Below are 21,768 nucleotides of genomic sequence, written 5' to 3' on the forward strand. Positions count from 1 at the left end.
AGAGGAATGGTAAAGCATAAATCTGTAAATTAAAATTTAATTCAGCATTCTGGAGTAAAATTTTCATGTGCTAAGTCTACTGGTCCGACTCATCATTTACATTTTTTTAAGTCACTTTTCTTTTTTATCTTGTAAAAACTCAAAGGAGGGAAAGCAAAAAAACGGAAGCACAGGAAGGTGTTATGAGGTTAATTTCATATGGAGGCATGCACAGGTATTTTTATTTTTAATTTCACAGGAAAAAAAATTGTGGCATATCCCATTAAAGTCTTATGTATGGAGTCTTTTCCTCTAAAAACTTTGTACACGCGGCATCTAAGGTTTTGTATAGTAGCTCTGGCTCTGTGTGCTGGTATGCATTCTCCATGCCATGTTCTTTTTTTACAAGACCCTATTTTCTCAAAAAAACAATTCTTCTTATACTTATATCATCACCTTAACAGTAAGCGGGATTCCTTTCTGATAAAAATTAGGAACGTTCTCAAACTTCATCTCCAGTCTTCTGGAAACCAAAGCAACGGCAAACGTTCTTTCAATGTAACCTATTAATACACAAACAAAATGATTATGGCTGTGATACATCATGCTGTTTACATCGGAATTTTGGAATAAAATACCTTTAAATGTCAAATAATTTTTTGTGAAAAACTAAGTTGCCAAAAATTTGGTGACTTTTTCCGTGTACACACCAGTTTTGGGCAAAATGGTCGAAGTGGAGAATAGCCGAAGGTGCAACAGGGCGTGACAAAGACCGCCGGAAAAAATTCATTCAAAGCTGCGGTGTTCCTTACACCAAAATTGTTACTCGAGTTTCTGACTGCTTCATTCATTCTCAATGAGGCTTCTGGAAAACGCTGAGCTCAATGCTCGGAAGCCACATAAGGAATGAAGAGAGTTACAATCAAGGGTGTGCACTGACTGCTGCTACATTCTAAAAGTTCCCCATTCTGCCAACCGATGCACGTCTCAGAGGTTAATGCCTCACTGGTTAACAAGTTATTACAACACCTTTATATAGAATGTAACTCACCAGAAATGTCCTCTGTTAATGAAGCTATGATTAATAAAGGCATATATCGAATTGTAGTGGAGATATTGAAAAAAGCAAGGTCAATCTCTCTTGATAGACACCCCTTGTCATCAGTCTGATGAAAAAAAATATGAGAGTAAAGGAAAACTAGAAAAAAACAAAAATATCTCACCATTTTTTTATATGAATATTTGGAATAATATAGATTAATTGTTTAACAGGTTGATCCCACCTTTGTTATCACCAATTAGTAGAAGATTTACAATGTAGGGGTCCTGCCATACGCTTTATTTTTGAGAGGATGACCTACAGTATATCATTTCCATCCATTCCTCCCCATGTGAAGGTCTAGACCAGTGTTTCTCAACCCCAGTCCTCAAGACCCACCAACAGGTCACGTTTTCAGGATTTCCTTAGTATTGCACAGGTGATAATTTCATTACCTGCTCAAGCATTAATTCCATCGCCTATGCAATACTAAGGAAATCCTGAAAACATGACCTGCTGGTGGGTCTTGAGGACTGGAGTTGAAAAACACTGGTCTAGACTAAGTCCAATGAAGTAGGACTTTGGGAAAAGAGAGAATTTTGGATGCTTAGGCTATGAAAAGAAAGACAATCATTTGACCAGCTCAAGTCGAATAAAAGAAAATCATCACTTTATTTCAAACTTTTAAAACCCATGTAAAAGTGGTGAACAAAAAATATTCATCTACACGTCTCAAACACCATGTGTGTTCTTAATCATGAAGAAGCATGCACACAGTGTTTGAAACGAGTTGATGAATATTTTTCACTTATAACTCATAAACTCTTACATGGATTTTAAAAGTTTGAGTTAAAGTGAAATAGCAAAAATATATCTTTGTACCTTGTTAGCCAGTAGATGGAAAAATATTAAAATTCGAGAGTCCTCAGTGGTGGAAACCTTTTAATGGCTAAATGAAAAGACTATAACATTTAGCAGCCTTCAAGACTCCTCAGGTCTCTTCATCAGGCATACTTTAACACAAAATCTAGAGCTATATATTGATAGCAGAACTATCAATGTGGATAGGTAGAAAAAAACAGTTATGGCAGTAAGTATTAGAGCAGTTCTTCATAGATAAGGAGTGTGAAAGTTTTATTTTCCTCTGATTTAGGCCTTGTCCAGGGTTGTGATGCTGAGCACATTCCTTAATTGGTGTAAAAAGACATAAATCCATGAAACCCATTCATTCTTGCTCTGAATGTGTCAAAGGTCATAATAAGTATGTACTTCCACACTAGAAGATGTGAAGTTACTTTTCAATACCAGCAATTTCATGTCTATGATGCTGTGATCAGGGCTACAAAAATGTTTGTAGATCCATTCTTTTTTCTTTTATTGTGTAGCAATGAGAATTCATTCTTGCTCTAAAATTTGTCCTATTTCCCCCACATGCAGACCCCCCAGTTAGACATTTGGGGCATATAATTAAGTACTGAAATAAAGTGATGATTTTTATTATATGAGGCTCGAGCAAGACAAATGTATGTCCTTCTTTTTATTTGATCACCTCCTCACAATGGCATCTGTTTCGGGCTCTCCAAAGCAAAATTTTAACCTATAAGTGAGCTGATGATATTATGACGGTGTGAATCTAGTGTAATTATATACTTTTGTATTCATACTTACATGGACTCCAGTTATGTTTTGGCAATAACCAATATCTATTTTATCAATAATATCAATGTTGTCATTAGGATCGAGAAAAAAAAAACTAGATGATTGTGCAGTTTCTTTACAGACAAGGAGATGAAAAGATCCTGAAATTGGCTTTCCATAAGTATACCTAAAATATAATGATATATCATTTATTTTCAGTGTCATCTATAGGGTCAGAAAGAATTCTTATAAGAGTTACCTCAAAAAGGTAATTTCCGTCAATATAGCTTTTTAAAGCATATGGATATCATACAAAGGGTCCCCAGTTGGAAACCTCACACAATGATTAGAAATGTATTAAGAATGTGAATACTTAATCCAACCAATTATATTTAATCCATTTACTTGAAAGGGGGTCATGTACCGGGATATGTCTTGTTGATACAACCATTTTTTACCATGCAGAATCTCCATTTGGTTAGTCCATGACAGAAACTCGTCAGTGACAATCTTGTTGCTTCTATCATTTTGTTTGTTTGAGCGCACCAAAAAGGAGAATCACAGATTTTAAAGTCCCACATCCCTATCTATATTAGCATAAAATTAATGTTTGCCTTGATGGAAGAGTATACATAATATAAAGATAGACTATGCTGTGCTCCTTGGAGAGATAGCTCTGCTCTGGTTGGTCCAATCACCTTGGCATCTGAGTGGGCAAGAATCTGTACAGGATTGCCCTCCCCTGAGGAACTGTTAGCAAGTAAGTGGTCTGATAAATCAGCTCTTTGGTAATGGAGAAAGCAAACACTACGCCTTTCAGACATTTGTGGTTCAACCCGTTATCATAATAGGGAGCCCAGTATGATCTTTACTGTGTAGCCCCTGTCTTCTATGTACAGTCCTGCTTGAACTTATATTTAATCTATAATATTATAAATATAGGACTGATACCTTCCACATACTTTCACGGTAAAGGATTTATCCATCTTAGATAGCCAATTTGGAACATCCATTTTAACAGCAAATCTCTTTACAACTGAAGTGAAAAATTCACGTGTTAGAAAGTATTAGCAACAAGAATCTCGTATGTAAAATCAAATATAAAAAATCAACCACATTCAGACATAAGAGATGAAATTGTGTGGGTTTTTTTCTGGTGCAAATTTGCAATGAAACAGCAATATTTTCGCTTGCCGAAATATTCTTCAAGTCCACCAACCCTCTTCTTAAAGTTTGCAAAGTGCCAATAGAAAGAGGATATGGCTTGCAAGTTACATGGTGTGAGAGCTACTTACTAAAACTTTACTGTACTGACCAGGACTGAGAGCGATGCGAGTGCTGTACTCAGCTATTTCCAGCAGTTCCAAAGGAAATAAAATGGAGACATGCATGTGTGGGAAACGCTCCATGTAATTTTTCAGTGGTTGAAGCTCCACTGATTAGCACGTTATCACCTGGCCAATGGATAATGTTATGACCAACCTGTACACCCAATGATTTAAAATTATTCACAGCATACAAGATATGGATCTTACCAGCTTCAGATACCGAAAAAACAGCTCTGTATGCATTGGGTATAATTATGGTGTATCGTCCTAGTGATAGCTCATTTGCCAAAGGAAAACTTAAATCTGCGATTCCTTGATGTGGCAAGACATCCAACCATTGTCCAATCCGATTATTATCCGGATCCTGTCAGTAAGCAGACACATATTGGTCTGATATAATAAAGTTACTTGTGAAGACACGTTAGTGTTGTGTTCTATGTGGAAGGTAACATGAGCTCATTACTGATTTTCTGATTATTAATCTTGTCTTACATGATGATGAAGTGGCCATAAAAACCTGTCAGAACAGCTGAAAAGTGACATCTGTGAAATGCTATGTTTACCACAATTGCAACTTTTAATTGATGTCTTGAATGGGTTGTCAACTACTAGGACAGCCCCTTCGGAAACTAAATGTTATGCCCTGATAACATAATAAAGTCTATACTCATCTCCAATGCTGGCACCTTTTCCACGGTGTAGGCACTCGCGGTCTTGGGACTGTTATGCGGTGTTGTGACACGTGATGCCGTCGCCCAATCAGCACTGGCGTCATTGTCTCCGCCTTTGGAAAACCTGAACATGAAGAGGAAGTCCAAGCTGCAGCTGATCCCAGACTTCCTCTTCATATTCAGTTTGTCCGAAGGTGGAGACAGTGACACCAGCACTGATTGGGTGCCGGGCATCTCGTGTCATTCTACAGCATCACAGTTCCGGGACCCCAAGTGCCGACACCACTGGAATGGTGCCGGTACGGGAGGTGAGTATAGGCTTTATTATGTTATCAGGGCATAACATTTAGTTTAAGAAGGGGTTGTTCTAGTAGTGGACAACCCTTTTAAGATACTTTGTACCTTTTTGACCAACAAAATCGCCCACAACTTAAGGTACTTTCACATTTAGCGATGCTGCAGCGATCTAGACAACGATGCTGATCGCTGCAGCGTCGCTGTGTGGTCGCTGGGGAGCTGTCACATAGACAGCTCTCCAGCAACCAACGATGCCATCGGGTTACTAAGCGAGGGCCACGCTTAGTAACCTGATGTTTACCCTGGTTACCAGTGTAAATGTAAAAAAAAAAAAAACACTACATACTTATATTCCGGTGTCTGTCGCGTCCCCCGGCGCTCTGCTTCCCTGCACTGTGTAAACGCCGGCCGTAAAGCAGAGCCGTGATGTCACTGCTGTGCTCTGCTTTATGGCCGGCCAGCGCTGACACAGGATGCAGGAGGAGTGCAGGGAAGCAGAGCGCCGGGGGACGCGACAGACACCGGAATGTAAGTATGTAGTGGTTTTTTTTACATTTACACTGGTAACCAGGGTAAATATCGGGTTACTAAGCGCAGCCCTGCGCTTAGTAACCCGATGTTTACCCTGGTTACCAGTGAAGACATCGCTGAATCGGTGTCACACACGCCGATTCAGCGATGTCTGCAGGAGATCCAGCGACGAAATAAAGTTCTGGCCTTTTTGCTCCGACCAACAATGTCACAGCAGGATCCAGATCGCTGCTGCGTGTCAAACACAACAATATCGCTATCCAGGACGCTGCAACGTCATGGATCGGTATCGTTATCGTTACAAAGTCGCTCAGTGTGAAGGTACCCTTAGTCCAATGTGTCTTCTCTCTGTCTTACTCCTAGTCATGGCCAGATTTCTCATAAGGCACTATAAGCATGCATTTATTGCCAGCTATGCTGGCAATGTATCCAGAATGCAGTCACAGACTAGTCTTGACAACCAAGTGGAGCTAATCAGAGCTAGTTATGTAATAGTTTCCTATGTGCCCCTCCTGTATCGATCTGTTGGTAACGATTGATCTAAGATAAGGAGGTCTCATTCACTAGCTAGATTGTGGCATGAAACTCTATTCAAAAACAAGCTATGGGTGAAGAGAAAAATATTTTTTAAGAAGTAAATCTAGGAAAAGTTCCACATAGAAGTGCAAAATTGTTTCAAGCACTCTGTCCCTTAGGCTCCTCCTGTGTTAGCACAGTAACTACTCTTGATGCATCATAACATTGCTCTCAATTACATTCACATGACTGAGCTCAATTGGATTTATACTACCTTACTTTTTTATCTATATGACCTAACCTCCCAATTATACATATCCTTAAGACATCACCGATGGAAGTCAGTCACATTTTCCTCTACAAAATGTCTATTGAGTCTGTCATATGGAAGATTACAAGCGGGAAACCCCATCTGACTATCCTATGCTCTAAAAGAACATATGGCCAGGGGTAGGAGTAATGAGAAAAAACCTTTAAACTTCTAAAAGTATGCATTTCCCAACATGTCAGAGTCTCAGTGAAGAAAACTTTACAGTGGTTGTCCCATCAATAATATTTATCACGTATCCCCCATGGGAATGGAGCCGTAGTGAGCATGGGAGACCACCACTCCTCAAAAAAGTAAATAGGCCTGCTCTTACACTTGATCATTACTACTCCATTCACGCACGGAATTTGGAGATCCCTATTCCAGTATTCTGTGGATTCTCAGTGGTCACTTCACTTAGTGATCATATGTATTTGTGGGTATCTGTGCATGTATCAGGAGCTTTTAATACTTACAATCAATTCCACAAGTGGAAACTGTAAAATAAATGATTACATGGTTACAATAAGAATGGTTTTATATGAAGCCAGTTATACCATGAATAAAGTTTAAGGTGTAGGAAGAAACTATAGATGATTAGGGAATCCGATGAAAGAACTGGGAGAACATTCAGATTCTAAGCCAAAGTTTGCTTAGTATTAACCAAGCTCAGTACTCATGTTGCAAAGTTACAGTACTAATCACTTAAAGAGGTTGTCAGAGACCTTTACAATTATAGCCTTTCCTTAGGATAGGTCATTAATTTCTAATTGTTGGGGTTACGACATCTGGCACCTCAACTATCAGCTGTTTCTGATGCAGCTGATGGCTGGAAATGCTTAGTTGTGAAGCTGCACAGGACAATACCATTAACTGCATAGTAAACAGTCCAACCAAGAGCAAAAGAAAAATGTCACCGCACCGCTGCTCTATGCCTGACCCTAAAATCTTCAACCCAGACAGTGTGAACAGCGTTCAATGCCTACTCAGAATGTTCCCTCTGATACCATTGGGGGTGCAGCTTCAAGAAAAATCCAAACAATCCATGTCATGCAAAAGCACAAGAAAAAGAAGCGCACTTACCCCAGGTACGATAGTCACAGTTTTATTCGGACGAATTTAAAACATCGGCAGGGAGGAAAGTGAACGGTGAACGGACTACGGCCGTTTCGTGCTATACGGCACTTCAACGGGTCCTTAACTGCATAGTGTCTGTTCAAATCATTAGGGGACGTATGTGCAGTACCCAGCTGTGGCCAACGTAAATAAGTTTTTAATGTTTTCGGTTGTCATTAAGATTAAAAAGAGAAAACACAGTAGTTTGACAATAAATGGCTTCATCCAACCACTAACCATGAGTGGAGAAAAAGTTTTCGTGTTATCATTCATATTCTCTGAAAAAAGGCCAGGAAAGCAAAAATTCTGCTGGAGTATGTAAACTTCAGAGCACAACTGTAGTTGATAGATCTGTGACATGTAGCTCCACAATTAAGCACTTCCGACTAGGAATAGCTGATCACTGGGGGTGCTGGGTTGCGACCTCCTCACTGATCAGATATTGATGACTTATCCTAAGGATAGAACATCAATGCAAAAAATCTTGGACAACCCTTTTAACCACCAGGATGCATGAAATAGGCAGTAGGATATTCATCTGAATTTGAAGAACAATCCTATCCAAAACTTAAAACTCATTCTCGATTTGTAATATTTCTCTCTATCCAAACATCAGATCTGAGTTTCTAATACACTATATTCTCTTATAGGTAATCAGATACATCCTAAAAATAAAAAATGGTATCAGGACTAGGTGGTAAAGTTTTTTGTTCTCAGTGGAGGGATTACTTTTACGATATCTCTGATTTACATAGACTCTGTTTTCAGAAATTTCCTTTAAATATTACACTAAAAGGGTTAACCCAACTGGAAACGTTATCACCTATCCATGAATATAGTGGCCACCATTCCATCCATAATTTGTGTTACAAAGCCTCAATCTCAAGTTTGTTCTGAATTTAAGAGTTTCCATTGCAGGCTTACATACAGTAGTTTAATTATATCAATTACATCTAAATTATCAATGTGGCTACTTTACTGTACACACAACTCATGCACACAGCCTCATCATACTGTATACTGTATCAATCGAAGCCAGAAGGCTATATGTAAGGGCATTCACGTTCATTTAGTTATCCACACAGGTAAGTATAGAAACATCTCACCTTGTCATCTTTTGCATGATAATTCGTGTCCAAGGTTATAATACGGAAACTCACTGGAATAATAAACATGTGATGTCAAAAACTTCAGCTGTGGATCCAACTATTTTCCATTGACATCCAAAAGATATAAAAAGAATGTGACTGTAAGATATCTACCTGTTTGTCCAGGCTTATAGTTGGGTTTATCAGTCTGGATGAAAGTCATTTGATCTCCTTTAATGAGCTTGATCTTCTTGATCTGGTCAATATTTATGTTGTCTCCATGAGCAGAAACATGAAAGAACCAGACTTCGTTCTCGTCCAACACAGTCGGAAGCTAAGCAAGCATGAAGTTTTATTGAAATTCTTACAAATTTTTCCTTATATGTTCAGTTCATAACCCTAGCCCTGTGTCTAAATATGGTGGCAAAGGCTTATTGGTGTTATGATTGTGTAACCACTCACACGGGAAAATAGGTAAAACACTAGAAACTGCAACTGGCCCAGCCAGTTACTGTACAGACTAGAGATTCTGACCTCGCAATCCCCAGTGATACCTACATGGGCTGGAATAGACCTAACAACAGACTAAGAAATGGCAACTCGAACTTATGTTGCCTGAAAAGCCATCAAGAGCTTCACATTCCTCCTTAGGAACTGGAGTGCAGAGCAGAGTACAATTTTCCTACAGAAGGGAAGTAGTGCTAAGATAGAAAGAGATCCCAGAGTGAGTTAAAACAAACCACAAAATGCAAAATACAAAGATTTACATACTGCTAAAGAGTATGCAGCCTACTCACTAAACAAGAATCAGAAGATAGGTGCAGGATAAAAAGCATAGTCAGCAAGAGATAAACCCTAGCTGGTCTTTCACTGAATGGAATAAACAACAGTAGTATGGCTGGAAATCAAAATGAGAATATCACTAGCAGGAAACACCTCAAGGAGGAATCTAACAGACAATAAACACATTGAGAAATTGAATCTGCTCTGACTCAGAAGCCAATCACAAACCACAGGCTTAAGGGTTCAAACCAAGATGCACGACAATTGGTTTACACAGTTTGGAATCTGACACCAAGGCACATGACATGACCTTCACCATTTTTGTAGCTGTCTCCTTAAATCTTCTGTTGGTTTATTCATAAACCAGCATGAAAGGAAAAGTAAATGTAGTCCTTTGGACAAAACAGGAAAACAAAAAAACAAAATGCTGTGACACAGTCCATACATCTGTGGGAAGCTGCTCGCTCTGGAGCAACACAGGGACAGCACAGGTTCAGTATTTCCTCCTCAGGACCCAAATTGCTGGAGTTCCTCTCTCTCCAGCCCTACTGAATGAACAATGACTGCCTCTGGAGGCCAGCTAATTAAGCCCTTGACCACACTCTGGGATGGAATTAAGGTGGACAGCCTCCCACCCGTTCTATGGTTGTCCACAAAAAAAACTGCCCTGTAAACAAATTGGCTGTTTAACCCTTGCAGCACTTAATGGGCTAGAGGAAAACCTCTAGGTTTTATATAATTGAAGCCATTAACTGCAGCGATACATATCTCCGCACCAGCACCTTACCAGTGACTTTGTCACACTACGTAGAACTTAAGAATTTATCTTTCAGGTAACAATGTCTACGATTTGTAAGAGCATTGCACTAACCTCAAAAGAGTAACAGTGAAAATATGTTGGGGTGTTGATTGTGTCCTCTGTCACCAGCACACTTTTCTGTTCTCTCCTTAACTCCATTTTAAGTTGTAGCTCCCCCCTCAACTTCAGGATAGAAATACATGCTTTCTCCTCTGATGGGTAGATCATCTGAGCAGGTACTGTAATTGCATAGTACCTTGAATGAGATCAAACATTTTTATAAGTTTATATTCGACAAACCAAAGAAAAAGAAAACAAAAATGAGCAAATGCCCTACAACAATTAAATTAGTAAATGATAGTAGTATATGTACTGTAAAAATCATAAGGTTCTTAGTTAACGCTATTTTGATAAAAAAAAACAAAACATGAAAGCCATCCCATCATGACAAGGTGTACCTATTGAGACGGTCCTAACCTGTTTATGCTCAATTTATAATGTGACTGATCTACTAAGTTTGATCATTTTGCATTCATAACATGGTTATATAGATACATATATAATTATAGCCACCTATATTTTAGATTCACCATACCCCAAACCGTTGGTTATTATAAGGAACTATCATTTGCTAAGGTTTAGATTATATTGGATTTCTTCATCATCTGGATTCCTGTACTGAATATTTGTTTTTAGTTTTTTTATAAAAGAAGAGAAATGAAAACATCTAAAGAATACACCAAAAGAAGTATAAATATGAAATGCAGTCAAAATAATTGCTATTCCATGAGTATTGTCCAGTCTGTAATTAACAACCCACACATAAAAGGATTTTCCAGCCTTAGGATAATGATGACCTAACCTATCATTACCACCTCCAACAACAACTGTTATTAGTCAGGCTCACATCCTTGATCCCTGTTTATTTGCCACTGTCAAGAACTGCAGCTCAGCCCCTATTGAAGAAAATAGGAGCTGAGTTGCAGCTTTTGGCAGTGGCCACTAGACTGAAAGCAGGGACGTGTAATTGTATTGTTCACCTCCATTTACCGTTTACGTCTGGCTGGCGGAGCTAACTGCAGCTGATTCGTGGGAATGCCAGATCTCGGACCACCGCCAATCTTATATTGACGACTTATCTAAATGATGCTGAATCAATGTCTTAAGGCCAGAAATCCCATCCAAGACTGTGTTTCCATCTGCATTGGAGGATCCATTGCAGAATTTGCGAAAAAGTTGGACAATTCAGGATCTATCAGATACTGTTAGTTTCTGTCATCTGCCATCATTTTGTTATTCTGTTCCATTATAGGCAATAATGCCAAAGATGTGACCAGAACTGTGTCCTGTAGGAATTTCCTATACTGAAATGAAATATGATGGTCAAGGAGAAGTAGGGGACTAGGGAAAAGTAAGTCCTGTAGGGTTCAAATAGTGGTAACCCAATGTAGAAAAAAATAGCCTATGTTGGTTAGTGGAGTGGTGGGGACTGGAGGTGGAGCATTTTTAGCGCATTGGATGGTGTCTTCAAATAATTTTTGGCTATGTAGTATTTTTGCAATTTTTTTGCAATGTGTGAAGGTTCAATGTTTCTAGCTAGTCAATTATTTGTGTTTGTAGACTTTTTCTAATTTTTCAATCCACAAACCCAATAATTTAAAGGGAACCTGTGTTAGGGCTGGCGGAACGCACAGAGCAAATAGTGAGATGATATTTGGTGCGTTCCCAGCCCGGGGTCCACCCTGCAGGAGAGAACCTGCTGCTGGCAAATGGCGGCCCTATATGGCGGTAGAAGTGAACTCTGTTACTTCACCGAGTTGCTTATAAAGAAAGCACTGTGTCCTGTTTAGCTCACAGGAGTACACAGCAACTGCCGAGCATATAGCAGTTTGTGGTCACGAAGTCAAAGAGGCAATCATGCAATCTCCTCACTGGAGGAGCCTATATTCTAGTGGCTTATTTCAGCCGGGGCCCTGAATGCATACACACATTCTCCTCACCGGAGGTGCCGGTATTCGAGTGGCTTATTTCAGCCAGGGCCCTGAATACACACATGAATGACCACATTGGCGCAAAACTCATGACATGAATTGATACTAGCGCATGGCCGTGCGGTCATGCAAACCTTTTATAGCTGCAGCAAGTACAGGACCTTCCCAGAAGGACCAATGGGAGGCTGCCACATGAGTTGAGCACCTTCACGACCTTCCTGGAGGACCAATGGGATTTGCTGCAGTAACTAAGCATGTGACCCTTGATCTCCAACGAGAGATATTACTCTGGGCATGCTCAGAAGGGGAAAAGTAGGACTTAGTCCCAAAAAGTCTGCTCGCCGCTGTCCAGTACTGGCTACAATGGCAGAAGCTGGAAAGGCAGCAGTAACCCTTTACACAGAGTCAGACTGAGCAAGACACTGGGACCGACGTTTTCACTGAGCAGGCTGCACTGCGGCAGGAGAAGAATGGGAGACCGCAGCGGAGATGTCCTGAGATTCCCACTGTGCAGAGGCGGGAACTCGACCCCTACCAACTTGTCTCTGTGAAAATGTAGTCCAACTTGCATATATCCTGTTAAAATCAGGGGGAATGTGCTCAGCAGGCTCTCAGGACCATAACCCTTCCAGTCCACTAAATAAAATCTTTTGCCATGTACCACCTTGCGCCCCAAAAATAGCGTTCACCTCGTAATCGTCTGTAGATGAACCCGATGTCCCGGCAGATGACTTGGAAATCCGGGACATGTATACGGGCTTCAAGAGGGACACATGAAAGGTGTCGGTGATACCCAGGCATGATGGAAAGGCCAAACGGTAGACCACAGGGTTAACTTGTTCAAAGACCTTAAAAGTGCCCAAGTAGCGAGGTGCAAACTTAGTGGACTCTATTCGCAGCCTGATGTTACGGGCGGAGAGCCACACTAAAGGTACCGTCACAACGATGCCGATCGCTGCGTCGCTGTTTGGTCGCTGGAGAGCTGTCACACAGACAGCTCTCCAGCGACCAATGATGTCGAAGTCCCCGGGTAACCAGGGTTTACATCGGGTTACTAAGGTCAGGGCCGCGCCTAGTAACCCGATGTTTACCCTGGTTACCATTGTAAAAGTAAAAAAAAAAACACTACATACTTACATTCCTGTCGCGTCCCCGGCGTCAGCTTCCCTGCACTGTGTAAGCGCCGTCCGGAAAGCAGAGCGGTGACGTCACCGCTGTGCTCTGCTTTATGGCCGGCCAGCGCTGACACTGGGGGACGCAGGGAAGCTGACGCTGGGGAACTTGACAGGAATGTAAGTATGTAGTGTTTTTTTTTTTACTTTTACAATGGTAACCAGGGTAAACATCGGGTTACTAAGCGCGGCCCTGCGCTTAGTAACCCGATGTTTACCCTGGTTACCAGTGAAGACATCGCTGAATCGGCATCACACACGCCGATTCAGCGATGTCAGCGGGTGATCCAGCGACAAAATAAAGTTCTGGACTTTCAGCAATGACCAGCGATGTCACAGCAGGATCCTGATCACTGCTTGCTGCGTGTGAATCACAATGATATCGCTATCCAGGATGCTGCAACGTCACGGATCGCTATCGTTATCGTTCTAAAGTCGCTAAATGTGACGGTACCTTAAGTCGCTAGGAGCAAAGGTCAGAGTGGGGCGCCGATGTGCATCGGCGGAGGACCTAATTCTCTCCTTGGAGGCCCGAATGGCATCCTGAGTGCGGTCCCAAATGTCCCGTGCCTCCACAGCCCAGTATGCCACCCTGGACTCGGCGGAAGACATGGGCATAGACACAGGTACCCGCGGATGCTGACCATAGTTAAGGAGGAATGGGGCCTGTCCAGTGAGTTGGCTACGGCTTTGTTCAGTGCAAACTCCGCCCATGATAGCAAGGATGCCCAGTCATCCTGCCTGGCTGAGACAAAATGTCACAGATATGTGACCAAGGTCTGGTTGGCACTCTCTACCAACCCATTCGTCTCGGGATGATATGCAGAAAAGAGATTCCACTCAATGCTGACAAGACGACAAAGCTCTCTCCAGAACCGAGACGCAAACTGGGGACCCCGGTCCCTTACAATTTTGTCCGGCATACCGTGTAGGCGGAAGATGTGTTTTATAAACAACGCTGCCACCAAGCGGCACCAAGTGCACCATTTTAGAAAAATGATCGGTGATAACCCAAATGATGATACAGCCACGAGACTTGGGCAAGCCCACCACAAAGTCCATCCCGAACATCTCCCAGGGCCTGTCTGCCACCGGCAAGGGATAAAGTAACCCAGCTGGCCGTTGCGGAGGAGACTTATTTTTGGCGCAGGGGACACACACCCGAATATAATCTCCGACGTCACGGACCATATGCAGCCACCAGTACGTCCTCACCAGTAGCTCAGATGTCCTTTTTGTCCCAAAATGTGCACCCTCCCTGGACGAATGAACCCAAGAGAGAACCTCCGGTCACAATTTAATAGGTACAAAAGTCTTGCTCGGAGGCACTGACTCTAGTGAAACCAGAGCTACGGTTCTCAGGCTCTCCGAAGGGACAATAAGCCGAGGTTCCCCTTCCTCCTCCTCAGAAGACACAATGGAGCGAGAGAGGGCATCAGCGCGAATGTTCTTCTCCCCAGCGAGATAATTGAGGGTGAAGTGGAACTGGGAGAAGAACAAGGACCATCTGGCCTGGGCTGTTTGTAAATATATCAAATTTTTGTTGTCCGTGAAGACTTGGAAGGGAAAGCGAGCCCCCTCAAAAAGATATCTCCACTCCGAGAAGACCAACTTCATTGCTAGCAACTCCCTGTTCCCGATGGAATAATTCCTGTCCGCTGGTGTGAAGGTCTCGGAGAAGAAGAAACAAGGATGCTTCCAACCTTGAGCATCCTTTTGGAGGAGGACTGCTCCAGCACCAACGGATGAGGCATCCACCTCCATTATAAACGGCTTATCAACATCGGGATGATGTAGGATGGGAGCGCTAGCAAAATGAGACTTAATAGAAGAGAAAGCCTTGGAGACTTCTTCAGACCATAATTTGGGATTTGCTCCTTTCTTGGTGAGGGCTACCAAGGAAGCTACCAAAGATGAGAAGTGGGGAATGAATTGGTGATAGTAATTAATGAACCCCATAAAGCGCTGCACCGCTTTAAGAGAATGGGGTTCTTGCCAGTCCATCACAGCCTGTAGCTTGGCAGGATCCATAGCCAACCCCTGGGCGGAGATGATATAGCCCAGGAAAGGTAAAGATTCCTGCTCAAACATACACTTCTCCAACTTTGCATAGAGGGAATTTGACCGTAAGAGGTTGAAGACTGCTAACATCTCTCCAGTGGGAGTCAATATCTGGAGAGAAGATGAGAATATCATCCAGGTAGACTATGACTGAAGTGGAGAGCATATCCCGGAAGATATCATTAAAAAAGTCTTGGAAAACAGCTGGGGCATTATAGAGCCCGAAGGGCATCACCAGATTCTCATAGTGCCCATCCCTGGTATTAAAAGCCATCTTCCATTTGTCCCCCTCACGGATGCGAAGCAGGTTATAAGCACCCCGCAGATCTAATTTGGTAAATAGCTTTGCTCCATGTAGCCTATCAAAGAGCTCAGAAATCAGGGGAAACAGGTACTTATTCTTAACGGTGATGGCGTTAAGACCCCTGTAATCTATGCATGGATGTAATTCTCCCTTCTTCTTCTGCACAAAGAAGAACCCCGCCCCTGCAGGTGACACTGACTTCCTAATGAACCCTCTTGCCAAATTCTCCTGGATGTATTGGGACATAGCCTCCGTTTCTGGGAGATAGAGGGGATAGACCCGTCCCCAAGGAGGTTCTGCTCCTGGCATGAGATCAATAGGACAGTCATACCGGCGGTGAGGCGAAAGGGTCTCCGCAGCCTTTTTGGAGAAGACGTCTGCATAGGACCAATAGCACTTGGGAAGGGAAGAAAGATCTGCGGGTATCCCGGTAGTGGAAACCTGAATGCACTCCCTCACACATCTACCCTTACATGATTCACTCCAACCCAATATCCTCCCAGAGGTCCACTCAATATGTGGGGAGTGGAAACGGAGCCAGGGTATTCCCAGAAGAATCTCATCCATTCCATTGGGAAGGACAAGAAGGGAAATAATCTCCTGGTGAGAAGGGGACATGGATAACGTGAAAGGGACAGTCTAGTGTGTGATTTGTGAGGGAAGTGTCGACCCATTCACTACTCTAACAGTCACCGGTTTGGCGAGCATCACCAGAGGTATTGCATGGCGCAGAGCAAAAGCAGAGGACATGAAATTCCCCTCTGCTCCAGAGTCCACACAGAGCTCGACTGTTAGAGTGGATGAGCCTAACCTGATTGTCCCTTTAAAGGACAGCTTGGAGGAAAATGCCGCTGTGTCTAGTGAACCTCTTCCAATGGTTACTAGACGCAATCGTTTCCCGACCGCCGTGGACATTTATTGGCATAATGTCCTAGCTGTTAGCAATTTTTACAAACCACGGGTACTCGAGCTGTCTGAGACTTTGGTCCCGCTCGAGAAACCTCCATGGCCTCATGGGAGTCAGACGCCTGAACAGGAGATTCTAGTGGGCTGGAGAAGGTAGGACCCAGCCAAAACTTCTGCCTACACTGGGTCCACTCTAACCTCCGCTCGTTAAAACGGAGGTCGATGCAAGTAGATATTAAAATGAGCTCCTCCAGTGTGGCGGGAATCTCCCTGGTGGCCAAGGCGTCCTTCACATCGTCTGCCAGTCCTTTCCAGAACACCGGAATAAGGACTTTATCTGGCCACTCCAGCTCAGAGACCAGAGTCCGGAATTGGACAGTGAACTGGCTGACCATGGACGAACCCTGTGTAATTGCCAACAATTGGAGCGCGGTATCGTGGGTGACACAAGGTTCTAAAAAGACCTGCTTCAGAGCGTCCAGGAAGAGAGGAGCACTCTGCACCACACGATCATCACGCTCCCACAGCGGCGTTGCACACTACAATGCCTGCTCGACAAAAGGGATAAAATGAATCCCACTTTCGCCAATTCCGTAGGAAAACGTACAGCCAGGATCTCTAGATGTATGGAGCACTGTCTCACGAATCCCCGATATAGCTTACTGTCACCAGCAAACTTGTCTGGAAGTGGGAGATAGGATAAAGTTGGAGAAAGGGTGGCAGAGGACAAACTGGCTGCAGCTACACTTGCAGCCTGAACAGCGACTGCGGTAACTAGGGTTGAGCGAAACGGGTCGGCCATTTTCAGAAGTCGCCGACTTTTGGCAAAGTCGGGTTTCATGAAACCCGACCCGACCCCTGTGTGGGGTCGGCCATGAGGTCGGCGATCTTCTGAATCTGGTATCGGAATTCCGATACCGAGTTCCGATATGTTTGCAATATCGGAAATCGGTATCGGAATCCATATTTAAGTGTAAAATAAAGAATTAAAATAAAAAATATTGCTATACTTACCCTCTGACGCGCCCTGGTACTAACCGGCAGCCTTCCTTCCTTAGAATCAGCGCGTGAAAGACCTAATAGGAATATACTCACCCTCGGACGCGCCCTGCTTCTTTCCGGCAGCCTTCCTTCCTAAGAATCAGCGCTTGAAGGACCTTCGGTGACGCCGCGGCTTGTGATTGGTCTCGTGAGTGGTCACATGGGCGGTCGCGCGACCAATCACAAGCCGCGACGTCATCTAAGGTCTTTCACGCGCTGATTCTAAGGAAGGAAGGCTGCCGGTTAGTACCAGGGCGCGTCAGAGGGTAAGTATAGCAATATTTTTTATTTTAATTCTTTATTTTACACTTAAATATGGATCCCAGGGCCTGAAGGAGAGTTTCCTCTCCTTCAGACCCTGGGAACCATAGTATCCCATTGCACTGCATTGGGTTTCGTGTTTCGGCCGACCCCGACTTTTCTATAGGATCGGCCGATTTCACTCGATCCGACTTTTGAGAAAGTCGGGTTTCGTGAAACCCGACCCGATCCTATAAAAGTAAAAGTCGCTCAACCCTAGCGGTAACATCCACAGTTGAGGTTGTGCGTTCAAGAGCCGCCAACCTACCCTCCAGCTGCTGGATGTACCGCTGTAGACGCTGTTTGTCTGCCATTTACTAGCCAGACCCTGGCACTAGTATTCTGTTAGGGCTGTCGGAATGCACCAAGTAAATAGTGAGATGATATTTGGTGCGTTCCCAGCCCGGGGTCCACCGCACAGGAGAGAACCTGCTGCTGGCAAATGGCGGCCCTATATGGCGGTAGAATCGAACTCTGTTACTTCACCGAGTCACCTATAAAGAAAGCACTATGTCCTGTTTAGCTCACTGGAGTACACAGCAACTGCCGAGCAGATAGCAGTTTGTGGTCACGCAGTCAAAGAGGCAATCATACAATCTCCTCACCGGAGGAGCCTGTATTCTAGTGGCTTATTTCAGCCGGGGCCCTGAATGCATACACACAATCTCCTCACCGGAGGTGCCGGTATTCGAGTGGCTTATTTCAGCCAGGGCCCTGAATACACACATGAATGACCACATTGGCGCAAAACCCATGACATGAATTGATACTAGCACATGGCCGTGCGGTCATGCAAACCTTTTATAGCTGCAGCAAGTACAGGACCTTCCCAGAAGGACCAATGGGAGGCTGCCACATGAGTTGAGCACCTTCAGGACCTTCCTGGAGGACCAATGGGATTTGCTGCAGTAACTAAGCATGTGACCCTTGATCTCCAACGAGAGATCTTACCCTGGGCATGCTCAGAAGGGGAAAAGTAGGACTTAGTCCCAAAAATGTCTGCTCGCCGCTGCCCAGTACTGGCTGTAATGGCAGAAGGCAGCAGTAACCCTTTACACAGAGTCAGACTGAGCGAGACACTGGGACCGACATCTCCGCTGAGCAGGCTCCACTGTGGCAGGAGAAGAATGGGAGGCTGCAGCGGAGATGTCCCGAGATTCCCCCTGTGCAGAGGTGGGAACTCGACCCCTAACAACTTGTCTCCGTGAAAATGTAGTCCAACCTGCAGATATCCTGTTAAAATCAGGGGGATCATAATAGATTGAAATATAGTTTTTTTTAGAAAAAAAATTCAGTATAACCTGGGTTTTAATCAATTAAATCTCTTTGTGAGATTATTAGAAGCGTGTGAGGTCCTAAAAACGACTGACAGCTTTCTTTGTATAAGAGTGCATACAAAGACAGCTGTCAGTCAGTGATAGGATCACCCATTGGACCAACATTTTTTAAAAAAAACCCAGAATTTAAATGTTTAAATCACAGGTTATATTGGTCTGGATGTATTGGCTTTCAGGCTTTTGGCTAACATGAAATTGTGAATTACTTTTTGGATCAACACATATTTTAGTTAAGCTAAAGTAAAGTCAAGTAAAAAACTATTAATCAACTCACGGTTCTGAAGCTGATGCTTCTTCCAAGGATAAGATGCAGAAACATATGGATAAGAGGAGAAGCCGCATTTCAATTTAAGACTTTTGCTTTTTTGTGAGATTGTCTAGTACTCCTAACATTAATTAGACCTCTTCTATGACTTTGATGAAATGACTAAGGGCAAGAGATCTTTTTTGTGCGAGGGAATTTTGGCTTAAATATTACATTGCAACACAAGTTCTGGATCAAATAACTGCTGACAGACAAATCTATTTTACTCTTGTGTCATTCAGAGAATTGTGCCAATGTGGAGCTCTCAACTCAAACATACAGAAGTCAATAAACAGTGAACCTTGGATGAGGCCAATATATACAGGTTATTACATTACATTACATTAACTTAGTGGTCAAGTTTAACAGCAACTTCAAACTTTTTTTCTACTATGGGGCACCAGGGGGATTCTGCCAAACATAAATTAATGCAGAAAATGCACAGGTTTTGTTCAGTGTGTGGTTGACTGCCTGGTAGAAGGCTTAATGAATGTTTCTGGAAGTGTATTGAAGGAACAGAGAGGATGTTTAAATGATGCTGGCTTGTTAGGTCAGGCGGAGATATGGTGGATAAACCTCTGTGCAACTAGAGGTGAGGCGAAGGAAGAAAATTATGGTGATAACTAAGTTTTTGTATGTGAAAGTATGAAACAAAGATGGCGCTGATCGCCCTGCTGCTCCCAGTTTGACTCCACCCCCTTACATTGTCCCTGAAGGATGGACATGTTGTGTATATAAGAACCAGAATTTAGCTTGGGTGGAGACCTGTCATGTTTGTGGTGCCCCTTGAAGGTACATAAAAACCATAAACCTTCTATTCTTAAGCCAGGATTGTATCCTTTGTTATCGCCCCACATTCCATTTGCATAGTGTTGCCTCCCTGGACAGTGCCCCAAGTGCCATGCCCCCAATGAATATCATGCCTGCACTGGATGGCACCAATGCCCCTTCAGGCCTTGTCCTCCAGCTCCTTCCCTGACACAACCCAAATGGATGCAGCAGTTATACGTCAGTCTTTTGCTGCCATCCAAGACTGACTAGGACAATTACTCAGTCAAGGTGGGCAGCCCACCTCAACCCCTTCCTCTGCTGCTCGATGGCAGTGCTCGCCCATGCTGTAGAGCTCCAGGAGGGTGTGTGGCATCCCTGGAATCCTAGTGAAATGCTGGTCATGATGAGTAGAAGGTCAGACCCTGAAATGTTTCCCATGCCATTTGTTACAGAGTTTTGAAAAAAATTAATAATTCTTTCTCCTGTTGTTGGTGAGATTTAGAGGACCTGATGTCAGCAAAGGAAGGAGACACCTTGTACGACCTTGTGGCAGGGGCAATAGACGCAGAGCATATTAAACCCCTCCTTGCCCCTCGCCAACTGAGGGAGTCAAGGTAATGAATGCTGAAATCTTTCTCACTGTTTATGTCTCTCATGATGTTATGGCAGGAATTATTTATCTATCCTGACTCTATTGTAGATATTCTGCATATATTCTCTTCAGTTTTCCAAGATGGAGTTTGAGCCAAAATGTGTGTGCTTTGTAATAAGATGTCCCTTAGGAATGTCTATGGCTGACGGACTTAACGAAAACATAGAAAAGTTGGATACACTTAACTAAGGAGAGGAAACACACGTAACTTTCCAGATGGGTGTAGACAGAATCACCTTTAGCCAATGAGATGTATGTAAGCTAATGCCAGCACATTACCATGTATGAATACTAATAACCTAGATAAAGACTGACCTGATGATGTAATAAAGAGAGATCTGCTTTGATTCTTAAAGGGAATCTCTCACCCCATTTTTCGACTATAAGCTGCGGCCACCGCCATGAGGGGCTTATCTACAGCATTCTGCAATGCTGTAGATAAGCCCCCCGATGTAACCTGAAAGATAAGAAAAACAGCCTAAAGTACTGCAGTACGCAGGCGCCGGGCCTCTCTGACCTTGCCCGGCGCCTGCGCACTGCAGTACTTTGTTCTGCCCTCAACAGGGCAAATAAAGCACGTCTGTGCAGGAGCCATGACACAAAGCAAGGAACAGGATGTCATCGTATGAAGATGGGAGGCGCTGGACCCGGACCGCGACACCCATCGGACCGGACCTCACCGGGACCGCCCCTGGGTGAGTATAATCTAACTTGTTTTTCTTATCTTTCAGGTTACACTGGGGGCTTATCTACAGCATTACAGAATGCTGTAGATAAGCCCCTGATGGTGGTGGCCGCAGCTTATAGTCGAAAAATGGGGTGACCGATTCCCTTTAA

The 21,768-nt window shown here is 43.3% G+C and overlaps 1 protein-coding gene across 1 annotated transcript in view; it reads right to left on the minus strand.

Moving 5' to 3' along the window:
* LOC138667804 (alpha-2-macroglobulin-like protein 1) overlaps positions 1–19,707 on the minus strand; it is an 83,037-nt gene extending 63,330 nt beyond the window's left edge. The window contains exons 1-10 of the mRNA XM_069755895.1: positions 19,479–19,707; positions 10,165–10,348; positions 8,685–8,844; positions 8,529–8,581; positions 6,783–6,803; positions 4,192–4,348; positions 3,608–3,692; positions 2,687–2,843; positions 1,031–1,145; positions 436–542 (exon numbers count right to left, since the gene is read on the minus strand). Coding sequence (XP_069611996.1) covers positions 436–542; positions 1,031–1,145; positions 2,687–2,843; positions 3,608–3,692; positions 4,192–4,348; positions 6,783–6,803; positions 8,529–8,581; positions 8,685–8,844; positions 10,165–10,348; positions 19,479–19,546 — 1,107 coding nt within the window. The 5' untranslated portion in view covers positions 19,547–19,707. The remainder of the gene's footprint in view (positions 1–435; positions 543–1,030; positions 1,146–2,686; positions 2,844–3,607; positions 3,693–4,191; positions 4,349–6,782; positions 6,804–8,528; positions 8,582–8,684; positions 8,845–10,164; positions 10,349–19,478) is intronic.
* Between the last annotated feature and the right edge of the window lie 2,061 nt (positions 19,708–21,768).

This window comes from Ranitomeya imitator, chromosome 2, assembly GCF_032444005.1.
Source record: "Ranitomeya imitator isolate aRanImi1 chromosome 2, aRanImi1.pri, whole genome shotgun sequence".
Classification (NCBI taxonomy): domain Eukaryota; kingdom Metazoa; phylum Chordata; class Amphibia; order Anura; family Dendrobatidae; genus Ranitomeya; species Ranitomeya imitator.